General features: G+C 38.8%; 1 protein-coding gene across 1 annotated transcript in view; it reads left to right on the top strand.

Annotated features, from left to right (window-relative positions):
- Positions 1-12,335, top strand: part of LOC139742356 (kinesin-like protein KIF21A) — an 82,438-nt gene that overhangs the window by 22,561 nt on the left and 47,542 nt on the right. The window contains exons 4-13 of the mRNA XM_071652935.1: positions 426-485; positions 1,616-1,708; positions 2,940-3,065; positions 3,881-4,063; positions 5,218-5,333; positions 6,707-6,902; positions 8,125-8,317; positions 9,991-10,063; positions 10,959-11,102; positions 12,021-12,146. Of these exons, the coding sequence (XP_071509036.1) occupies positions 426-485; positions 1,616-1,708; positions 2,940-3,065; positions 3,881-4,063; positions 5,218-5,333; positions 6,707-6,902; positions 8,125-8,317; positions 9,991-10,063; positions 10,959-11,102; positions 12,021-12,146 (1,310 nt within the window). The remainder of the gene's footprint in view (positions 1-425; positions 486-1,615; positions 1,709-2,939; positions 3,066-3,880; positions 4,064-5,217; positions 5,334-6,706; positions 6,903-8,124; positions 8,318-9,990; positions 10,064-10,958; positions 11,103-12,020; positions 12,147-12,335) is intronic.

The raw sequence follows: 12,335 nt of genomic DNA, 5'->3' as shown, positions 1-12,335 counted from the left end.
GAATTTCCTGTATGCATGTCATTTTGTAATGCGCAGTAGAGTATATTATTATAGTAGCTGCGCAATATACATAAATGTCCTTTATTATTATTATTATTATTATTGCTTACTATGTGTACCTGATGTGCGCTCAATGTACAATACAATTTCTGCAATATTTTCAAATTCTGAGCTTGCTATAAATTATGTTCAAATCTCAAGTTGTGGACCACCTTGATGGTCAGGGTAATTTCAAAGAAATTACATCTGATATGATTCATTCCAAAGTCTTGAAACTTCCTACATGTGTAGTTATTTCATGAAGAAGTCAAATCATGATTGAACCTGACCATGCCTGATTTTGCTTTAATGTTCCCTTTTCTAACCTATTTCAATCCCATCCCTCCCTCAACCTACCTCAATCCCATCTCTCCCTCTAACTGCAGCTGTACAATGAGGAGATCCTGGACCTGTTTGACACAGCTAGGGACCTGGAGTCCAGTCGGGTAAGTCAGGGGGATTGCTGATTTCTGTGAATGTATATAGTTTGTGTGAAACAGAATGTGTGTCAAATCATTGCAGTATACAGTCAAACCTGCCTTAGCGGCCACCTGTCTATAGCGACCACCTGTCTATAGCAGCCACTGAAAAATCCCCCCGAGAGAAAACCCATGTTAAAGACCCTGTGTATAGCGATCACCTGTCTAACGCGGCCAGCGGCCACAAATTTTGTTTCCCGCTGTAGATTTTAACCTGTCTATAGTGGCCAAAAATCCAATGGAGCCGTAGCCGAGCCGATAAGTCAGTGTGCTTTTCTGCTTTGTAGCCGTGCGGGCAACGTTCAGTGATTGCCACCGCTGCATTCATCCCTCATGTAGTCATAACAATGCACTAGTGTAAAGCTTTCTTCATGACAAATTACACATACTGCTGTGCAACAATTTCATATACACCGGCATGGTTAAATGCATGAAACACACGGTGTGTGCATACGTACACACATGCATGTCAAGGATACAACGATGATACATGTGCTTGTAAGCAATGCACACAAAGTTGGATTACCTGTCTATAGCGGCCACCTGTCTATAACAGTCACTTTTTCTGTTTCCCTTGGGTGGCCGTTATAGACAGGTTTGACTGTATGCTCTTAGGGCTTCTATAAAAACAAAAATACAATCATTCTGACTCTTGTAATGAGGAATTTATGATGATCTATAGTGAAACAAAAATATGCACAGAATTTTGATATTTCACTTTGTGTAGTTTATACTACAAAAACAGGATGTCTGCCAGTGAATGACAAATCACTGTCTTCTTCCTATAAAAGCTGCTGATTATGATTTGACTTTATGACAGTTTCTAAGGTTTCTTGTGCAAGAAGTTGATTAAACAAATGTGATGAAATTTTATAAGAATAAGCAGTCATTTCATACTCGTACACTACAGTGGTTGTGTATCTCAGTATAATGTTGATTACCTTTTAATGGCAGTCTTGTGTAATGATTTGACAAATGGCCAGCTATAAACCAACATCATAAAATGTATGCAATATCCTGTGGTAGTCAACCAGAATATTTCAAACAGCAGACTGCTGACTATTAAGTAACTCTCATCTTACTTCCTCCAATCACAGAGCAAGAAATCTCACATCAAGATTCATGAAGATGCAGTGGGAGGGATCTATGTTGTTGGCGTGACAACGAGGACTGTGACATCAGAGCAAGAGGTAAGAAGAGGGCGTGGTCAGAGAGAGAGAGAGAGAGAGAGAGAGGGAGAGAGAGAGAGAGGGAGAGAGATAGGGGTGGATACCATGGGTGCGTTCGAGCGCTCTAAAGCGAACCAAAGCGAACTGAACTAAAGCGTACCGTGCCGTACCATGCCAATTTTGGTGCGTTTGAGCGCTCTGTGGAGAAAGCGTACCTCACGAGTTATTTTTAGAAAAGGTCATGCTTGTTTACAGCAAGAATGTCATTCACCTCTCGGTTGAACTACTTACAGCTGTCTCGAACAAAGAGAATGATGTTTTTGCATTGTGACGTATGCGCTTGATACGCGCATGCTTTACAACGAACTTTTGGTACGCTTTGGTACGCTTTTGGAGCACATCGGGAAGTGGTCCACTTTTGGCTCGGTACAGTACGGTACGGTACTCTTTAGGAGCGTTCGAACGCTCCTCTGGCATGGGTACGGTACGGTACAGTTCGCTTTAGGAGAGTGCTCGAACGCACCCCATGATATGACTTGTCTAGCGGTCAGGCTGCTGTTTAATAGTCTAACCCATTGAGGATGGACTCATTTTGCTATAACATGTTTTTCCCATAGACACCTGCCCAAATATTCTTGGGACTTGTCCTCAATGGGTTAATGTGATACGCAGCTTCTGTAACCCTAGCCCAATGCATTGTGTGTTTGGCATGAACAAAGTGGACATAAATAATAATGTCAGTTACATATGTATCATAGAAAATGATATCATGCCAGTCTGATTCAGAGAGAATGTGATTTCATATGATTTAGACTCGTCAGAAATCATATCACAAGTACAGTTTGTATGATAACAGACTAATTGTTAAATAGTGTCATGTAATATAACGTAAAATGACTTTCTAAATGGGTTATGTATTTGTAGTAGAGATGAATGTGCCTTCATTTAAGGGGAAAGAAACCCAAATAAAAGTGTATTGAGTGAATACAGCTGTATTTATAGAACACAATAAATTTTGAGGAAAATTGTCCTAAATTTTGAGGAAAATTGGACAATCTCTTCAAAAGTTAAGAATTTCTAAAGCATTGGTGCCGTCATTACTGGTTATATAATTCTGATATTCTTATCTTTACTCAATCAGTATATTTATGTGAGGAGAATTCCCCTTTAAGCTGTTAATGTATGTATGCAAATATCTTTATAAAAGACTTGCCTGACATAACAATTCCTTGTCTTGTCTTCCTTCCATCAGACCCTCCAGGCTCTACAGGCTGGGGCCTTGTCAAGAACCACAGCTAGCACCAAGATGAACTCTCAAAGCTCCCGTTCACATGCAATATTTACTCTACACATCAAGCAGCAGAGATTAATTACCATGGTAACAGCTTCTAAACAGTACCCCCTGTGGTGTCATGGTAGACTTGGGAATAGTCCGAGCTCTGCCTCAGGAGGCCTTGATAATTTGTATTTCATTACGTGACAGTGGTCTGGACTAAACTCTTAAATAAATCAAGTTCAAACACAAGTTGTGATCATGTTCTCTACATAGTTATCTACAATTTTTGTAGCTGCAAAGTATGAACTCACCATTGATTTTGATTGGCTTTGTCATGCTTCATTTACAGACTGAGTCTTCCAAGCTGTTGCACCATGTTTGTGGAATTAGTTTCCTGTTGATATCTAGTACTGTACGAGCTGAAATTTTCGCGGTGGTTTTATTTTCGCGATTTTCGCGAATCGCCTTTGAACCGCGAAAATAATAATGTCCAAATAACGAAGTTTAGTTAGAGCCTCGCAACCGCGAAATTAACAACACATGAAAATGACTTCAAGTAGCAATTCGCCAAAATATCTGTACGTGAAAATTTCAACTTGTACAGTATCTAGTTTTCAAATATTGGATTTTTTTAAAAGCTAACCTGAAAGCAATCCTTTCCACAAAAGCATGCAATATGTAACGGACACAAGTTTGTAATTGTCTACAGTTTATTACATTTTTTTCTCTCTAATATCCTCGCACTTCATAATGTGCCTTGTAATAGTTTTATCAGATAGATGTTGCAATATAGATGCGTTGTATTATCATTGTCACTATCATGGTGTGCCTTATATTCATGCAGTGCGCAATATTGAGTCATGTCTAATGACTCCATGGTAGTACCTCATTCTGAGTGATGTGTTTGATTCTTTCAGTCCAACGATGCTGAGGGGGAGGAGAAAGTGGTAGAGAAGGCGACGGACGGAGAAGTCATGCATGAGTTTGAAACGCTGACGGCTAAATTCCACTTTGTGGATCTCGCTGGTTCAGAGAGATTGAAGAGAACGGGAGCAACCGGAGACAGGGCCAAGGAGGGCATCTCAATAAACTGTGGGCTGGTAAGTAGACTATGGTATAGGTCCCAGGGGTAAACTGTAGGAGTTTGTGATGGAAGGCATCTCAATAAACTGTGGGCTGGTAAGTAGACTAGGTCACAGGGGTAAGCTGTAGAGCTCTACACAACATGTTAGGGATTGAGTAATGGATGGAATACTGGGTTATGGTAAACCTCCATAATTATCCTGCTATATCACTAGATACACACCAACACGTCTATGCCAGAAAACAGGTAAATTAATGCTGAGACCCCATGTGGTTTGCCACAGGTGACCAGCAGTAGTTAGGAAATGGTATCAACCTGGCACACTGCCGTAAATAAAGAAGAAGACAATGACTAGATACACAATGAAAAGTTATTTATTCTCAGAGCATTGTAGATTTGATAAATTCACGTAATATGTTTTTAACTTCATGCATCTTTTGCTTGATAGAATTTGAGTGTCCACATGTCATAAAAGCTTTAATGTGACTTTCACATTCTATTTTTAGCCTAGTGGCAATCATTCTGGAGCCCGCTGCACGCTATACGATCTGATCGGCTGTAGGACGTTAAAGGGATAGTGCAGTATTGGTGGAGATGAAAATAGGGCTTTTAACTTTTTGCGAGATACCAAGAAAACACTTACGAAATAGTACAGAGCATACCATTTTAAGAGGAATTCAGAGTTCATTTGATGAAAATCGGGTTTGGAATAACTGAAACATTGAAAAACAAAGTAAAACAAAGCGATCTTTAATAATGAAGTGTGTGTCCCACACTTTACTAGAATCACCCTGTTTTGGATATCTCAGCCATTTCAAAACCAATTTTCATTAAATAAACATTGAATTCCTCATGGAATTACATGCTCTTTCATATTTCATCATTAAAGAGGTTTCTCATTATCTCACCAAAAAAATTTTAGAAACCCAAAATTAGGTCTCAGCCAAAACTATACGATCCCTTTAAGACCAGAAGTTTGACACCATCAGTCTTGTCAGTTTCCAGTTGTGCTTTAATTCTCAATGGTAAAATGTACTGAAGACAAAACAGTCGTAAGCCTACTTGTAAGTTTAGGTCGTATAGTGTGCATTGGCTGGTCTTAAGACTGGGTCTTATGGTCTTAAGGTTGTATAGTTGTTAGTTGTACACTTGATTCTCTCTCTCACACAGCTTGCCTTGGGGAACGTGATCAGTGCTTTAGGAGACCCAGCCAAGAAATCTTCTCACGTTCCATACCGAGATTCTAAACTGACTCGTCTCCTTCAAGATTCACTGGGTGGGAACAGGTGAGGAGGAGTGGGATTAGGATTCTTGATATAAAACTTTGTTGTGTGATTGTCAATGGTAAACGCTATGATTTGATAGTAAGATGTTATGAATGGTGATGGGTGTGGGATTTTGGCAGTTTGACATAAAACTTTGCTGTATGATTATCAATGGGAAGATGCTATGATTTAATAGTAAGATGTTATGAATGGTGACAGGTGTGGGATTGAGGTTCTTGGCAGTATATCAGTACTGACATAAAACTTTGCTGTATGAGTAGCATTGGTAAGGTGTTCTCATTGGTAATGTTCTATCAATGGTAAGATGTTATCATTGGTAACATCTTATCAGTGGCAATATGCTATCAGTGGTAATGTCCTATACAGTTGAACCTCTCGTATCCGGACAAGTCGGGACCGGGGCTCATCCGGATAAAGGATTTGGCCGGATACGGGAGACTCAATGCTTTATACATGTACATATACATACACATGTACTGATGTAGCCCATTGTAGTACCACATGTAGTAATGTGTATACTGCAACCTCTTCATTGTTACACTCAGTAACAGACCCCAAAATAGAGGCTCGTGTTTGCAAGAATGAAATCATTTTCTTTTATAAATTCTTGGGATGATTTACCTAAATAATTATTAAGAAATGTATCAAGTATATGTAATTCATGTGTGTTTGTGTAGGAGTTCTCAAGGAGTTGGGAATCCCCCTTTCCTCCCGTAATCATTAAAAAAAAAATCACGGCGAGATTGTATCCGTATAATAGAGAGATCCGGATAAAGGGAGGCTGGATAAAAGAGGTTCAACTGTAACTGGTAATACTGTATGCTATCAATGGTAATGTTTCAACAATGCTAAAATGCTCTCAATGATATGATACTATCAGTGGTAATATTCCATCAATAATTCTACCAGTGGTAATATTCCATCAGTGGTAATTTTCTGTCAATGGTAAGATGCTATCATTGGTAATATAACATCAGTGGTAAGATGCTATTACTGGTAATATTACATCAATGGTAAGATGCTATTACTGGTAATATAACATCAATGGTAAAATGCTATTACTGGTAATATTACATCAATGGTAAGATGCTATTACTGGTAATATTCTATCAATAGTAATATGGTATGAATGGTAACATTCTGTCAATGGTAACATGCTGTATATTATCAGCGGTGCATGTAAGATGCTATCAATGATAATCCATCAATTATTTCACCAATGGTAATATTCCATCACTGGTTTTATTTTCTATCAATGGTGAGATGTTTTCATTGATGATATTCTGTCAATGCTATCAATAATTAGATGCAATCAATGTTTAAGTGATATCAGTGATAGTTAACATGTTGTCTCTGATATTTGTTTTCTTCAGCCGAACTCTAATGATAGCCTGCGTGAGTCCCTCAGACCCAGACTTTATGGAGACTCTCAACACCCTGCGCTATGCTAACAGAGCCAGGAATATCAAGAATGTTGTGGTAGCCAACCAGGATAAGACCAGTCGTCAGCTGGCTGTCCTCAGAGCTGAGATCAAGAGGCTGCAAGATGAACTCAACGACTACAAACAGGTCAGTTTTTCTTCTTACGCTGTTGAGAACGGACTGATTTTGCTACAACACGCATTTCCCATAGACACTTGCCCAACTTGAGTATACTCGGGACTTGTCCTCAACGGGTTAATAAGTATTATATTCCACATACTAAGAATGTTGCAATAGGATTGGTCCAGAGCTGATCACGTGATGAAGCGTAGTTTTGCCCATCACATCACCTGAGAAGAAAAGTTTGTTACACTCTATGTTGATAGTCCCTTTTGTTTCGCTGATCTCCACACAGTCTACACAGTCCTAACACAAGATGAGTACGTGTGAAATAAAAGTGCGTTGCACTGTGGACTATCATATGACCTAGGTCACTTGACAGTACACAGTGCAACGCACTTTCACTTCGGTGCCGGCGCGCAGCAAATTCATTGTTTTGTCATCTACGCGCACACGTAGCCGAGGCTATAGCCAAGGCTAAGCCATACTAAGGATACCTAAAGACAGCTAAAACTGTTTCAGATGTGGAATAAAATGGGAATTTCTAGGACCGTAGATGTGGAATATAAAGCAAATAATCAACTTTTAGTTTCAGGCAATGAGACAAACTATCACTTCCTCGGCGATCTGAATGTGTACGCTATCTTTCCTCAGCTGCGCTGCGGAAAGATAGCTACATCCAGGTCGCCTCGGAAGTGATAGTTTGTCCCATCACCTTCACCAACGTTGATTATTTGCTTACTATCCTCCATCGGGTGTATAGTCGTACTATTTGACAGGTCTGGTGTGATGTATTTACAGTGACTTTTTAAAAGTATTCCTACATCTTTAATACTTATGTGCAGCTATGAACATAATGCCATGTTGACCACTATTATTAGCTTTAAATCCTTGTGATTATTGAAATACTCAGCCTGAGGTTGTTGACATGGCTCAGTCTGACTTCATTTGAAGACAGTTCATGGCAGTGACATAATGACGTTGGAAGATACGTATCAAGCCCCCAGTATTCATAGGGGATAGCAGGAAAAGAAAACACCTACAACTGCACTACCTCCCCCCCCCAAAAAAAAAAAAAAAAAAAAAAAAAAAAAATGTAAAAGGAAAGGATTTCCTTCCTTCTTTAATTCATGTGTATGTGTTTTGTCAAAATCACTGCAACCACACTCTCTCCACCACAAATGCAAAAAGGAAGAATTATGTTTGATGTTTATCTGTTTTGTCACTCTACTAATGTGTGATGGTACAGGGTAAGAGGTCAATGAACTCTGATGGAGTGGAGGAGATCAATGACCTCTTCCATGAGAACACCATGCTTCAAGTAGAGAACACAAACCTGAGAGAAAGGATCAAGGCTTTACAGGAGACTATTGATGGACTGACGGCTAGGATTGCTTTACTGGTGGCTGAACAGGCCAGGTTTGGCATGTCGGCTTCTCCAGGTGAGAGCTACTTTGTTCTGTAAAAAGAGGAATATTCACATTCATTGTAATTTGTGACCGTGCATCTCAAAACAAACAAAAAGTCGCACACAGTGATTTTGTGTGAGGACTGAAAATAAGTGAAATGAGTCAACCGTGCCAATTTTTAGCTTTTCATATTTTCTGAAAGAGCAAGTCTTTTTCCATATCATATTAAAGTTTGGGATCATTAAAAAAAACAGGAACTTGTGTTTTCAGCAGTTTTTCTCGAACACTTTTTGGTGGAATAGTGTGATTAGTTGTTTCTCATAGAACCCTCTTCCCATTTCTCAAAAACCCTAGCCATACACTTCACTTTCGACTCCAATAACTTTAGAGACAATAATGCTACTGCATTGAAAGTTGGCATTTGTCATGTACAGAATGTGCTAATGAAGCATGCTTAATTTCAGCTTAATCTGATAACCCCTTCATTGTTGTTGCTCCAGTGGTCAACATCCTGTTTCTTTGTTCCATTCATCCCACAGCCAGTATAGCTTGGTAAAGATTAAGTGCTTGAATACACCCTGTACTTCAGAGCCTGTTTTCTCAGTTCACACTTTCCAGAGTGTGTCCTTTCTTACCAATACTTAGATAGGTTAGGAGGGTCCATTTGAATTGAGTTATACATCATTTTAAAGCTTAAAGTCTGCTCTTTCAGAATCTACTCTTAACTAAAAATCCATGTCTGGCGACTTTTTGTTTGTTTTGAGGTGCAGGGTCACATTTCGTGAACTTTGCCAGCGCCAACATTCTCAAAATTAAAATGCACGCGAACGTTCTTGCCTACGTACACAATATGCATTGGATGCCAGCAGCAATCTGCGAAAATTTCATGCAGCGATAAAGGCCGTCGGCTCCAATTCGCGAAATTTTCATGCCGTTAATAATATCGTGTTTTACAGTAATCAGAGCATTAGTCCAGCTGATATCAAACACAAGTTAGAATATCAATTATAAGTCTCTGAATACGCTTTTGTGATTGGCTAACATCTGACTTAAGTTTGATTATCTCTGACTTTTGTTTGATTGTAACAGTAATCTTTAGAGACAGATTTATCTTTACATATTTGTCTTTTTCTCTTAAGGCCGACATTTTTACCAGATTTCATTCAGTACTATTATTGTCATCATGGCACCGTGTGTTGAATTGGTTAAGCTCAAGTCTTTGAAAAGTTATAGTGCATCATTTGGTTTCTGTGAGCACAGAAAATCAAGTATAAAGTCTCACAATACGAAAGAATTCAACTGAGGTATTCCTGCTTTTAAAAACCTATATTTTTATATACTGAATGTATTGCCACAACTGATGTACTGATGATTTGTTGTTGTTGTCATAATGATTGTATTTCGTTCGTGTTTTGTATATGTAAGTTATTTTGTCTCACTGTATTTTTATCGATGTAAATCAGATGCAATTCAGCCATTTGGCTGCGAAGTTTCGTGATCAATAAACCATTCATTCAATTCAAAACCATTCATGCAATTCAATTGAATTCATTCATGTATTTGCCAAAACATATTTATGAAGAATGTGTCATGTTAAACCAGACATCACACACTACAACTGCTCATCTGAGAACATTTATGTATGGGTACCATAGAAAGATAAGTGAGATCTACTGTAAACTGTTTTATGACCTTTGACCTGACAGGACACACTGATGGTGAGATGGATGAGACGACCACCATGATGACAGGATACATCAAAGAGATAGAAGATCTCAGGTAGGACTACTTCATCTAAACTCTTTAGAGGGATCGTATAGGTTTGGTTGAGACCTAACTTCAGGTTTCTATTACATTTTTGGGTGAGATGATGAGAAACTTCTTGTGAAATATGAATGAGCAAGTAATTCCAAGAGGAATTCAACTTTTTTTTTGATGAAAATTGGTTTTGAAATGGCTGAGATACCCAAAACAAAGTAATCCTAATAAATGGTGGGACCCACCTTTTATTAGGATTGCTTTGTTTTTACTTTATTTTGGACGTCTCAGCCATTTGAAAACCGACTTTTATCAAATAAACGTTGAATTTCTATTACAATGGCATGGTCTCTACTACTTTGGAAGTGGTTTCTTGGTAGTATCGCGAAAAGTTAAAGGGCAATTCTCATCTCCACAAATACTATACCATCCCTTTAACACCCAGCTCACTGCTGCCCTTTGACTGTCTCTGTTTGCCTTCATTACACTCAAAGAAAATGTGCATGTAATCACTGAGAGGATGATGTTCACAATCGACCAATCAGATCACAGGAATACACTACATCATTTTATAGAAGACATTGCTATACAAGTTAACAATGTTAATTGGGTTCCAATACAGTTAACCCCTGGACAATTACCCCAGACCCTTCCCTGACCCTAACCCTAATCCTAATCCTGAACCCAATCCTAAACCTAATCCAAAGTCTAACTGTTAATCTAACCCAAACCCTAATTTTTACACTGAGGCAATCACTAACCGGTACGTATGTACACCGTAGCTCTGGAGTCATTGTCCGTGGGGGTAGTTGTGTTGATACAAATTTTAATTGGTTGATGTGTCACTTTAGTTTCCTGTGATCTCCAATGGAGTCCATGAGATTAAATGAGATATCTCCTTTCCTTCTTATCCCAGAGCCAAGCTGGTAGAGAGTGAGTCGATGAATTCAGCCCTACGAAGGAAGGCAGTGGACTCACCGGTCAGAGTCACCCCAAGACATACCCACAGTCCATCCCATGTCCCCCTCAGACCAAGCTCAGTCATCTTCAATGCACCCATGTGAGTATGGAACAACAGTCTAGTATGTAGTAGATTTTAGGTTGAATCTCCCTGTTATCTAAAACTCTCAAACGTGATTTCCCAATTTAAACTCAGACATCAAGCCTTTACCTCACTGGATCCCACTGGACATTATGTGAAGTCATTGTATGTTGAGAGCTCTTCAAATTAATGAATCCATCAAATTGTTTTAATTGCTACTGATTGACAAAGTCCGTATTTGATTTTACGACGACTTTGTATTCAACTCATCAAACTCTTATCCTTGAATTCTCTTTGGAGTCCAACATCAAGTCTTTACCTCATTAGATTCTGCTCTAACATTATGTGAAGTCATATCAATATACTTAGTATTAACTGATTGACAAATTGCACTACATCGACATTAATACATCAATGTAGGGCAATTTGTCTATCAGATGCGATGTAAATATATCTGGACCAAAGAATTTCATGAATGTGAACATATCAATGTAGTAGACTTGCATGTAATAAAATTTGTGTTCTCTTCGAAGTAATGAATCTGTCAAATTGTATTTATTGCTACTGATTGACAAAGTGCCCTTTGTTGACAAAAGCAACAGGATTTTTGCATTGCGATGCAGATCATGATAATTACAGATTTTTTTTGGTGTCCACACACAAGAATTAACAGTTTGTACATGGTATTACACAACTCGAGTTTCAAAAAGCATTAATTCAGTTGTGTGTGAATGGTACTTTTAATAGATGTATGAGTATTGAAAAAAAAAACAACTACCTGTGTTTTACATTTCAGTACCATGTAATAGTAGTTTGTGTGAACGATAGCAAATAAACATGAGTTTTGCATTGGGATGAGTAAAGATTTTTTCCTTTGCATGAATGCAGCTTTTGTTTCTTGATATTGACTCCCAGTTTCTTTGTCCCTCTCTCCAGATTTGAGAATGAGTTCCATGGTGATGAGGACACCAGAGTGGCCTCCGTCCTGGCTGATGCCAAGAAACAGGTGGAGAGCGATCAGGAGAAGATTAAACAGGTTGAGAAGAGGAGACATTCTCATGGGTACGTTGCCACATCTAGATCAGTCAGACTTGGTTTGTTTTTGTAAAGCTCCGATGAGCTCTCATCTTGTTTTTTTAGCTGCACATAGAAATTTCTGTAGAGGATTTTTACCTGCACACTGTACACCCAGCACTTGACAAGCACAAGGTACGATAATACGCCAGAGGCGGACTGTACCAGACTGGAAGA

Source organism: Diadema antillarum, unplaced genomic scaffold, assembly GCF_040938485.1.
Source record: "Diadema antillarum isolate AM-2024a unplaced genomic scaffold, OU_Dant_1.0 seq00000998_RagTag, whole genome shotgun sequence".
In the NCBI taxonomy this organism is placed as follows: domain Eukaryota; kingdom Metazoa; phylum Echinodermata; class Echinoidea; order Diadematoida; family Diadematidae; genus Diadema; species Diadema antillarum.
This window is presented reverse-complemented; position numbering and strand designations above follow the sequence as displayed.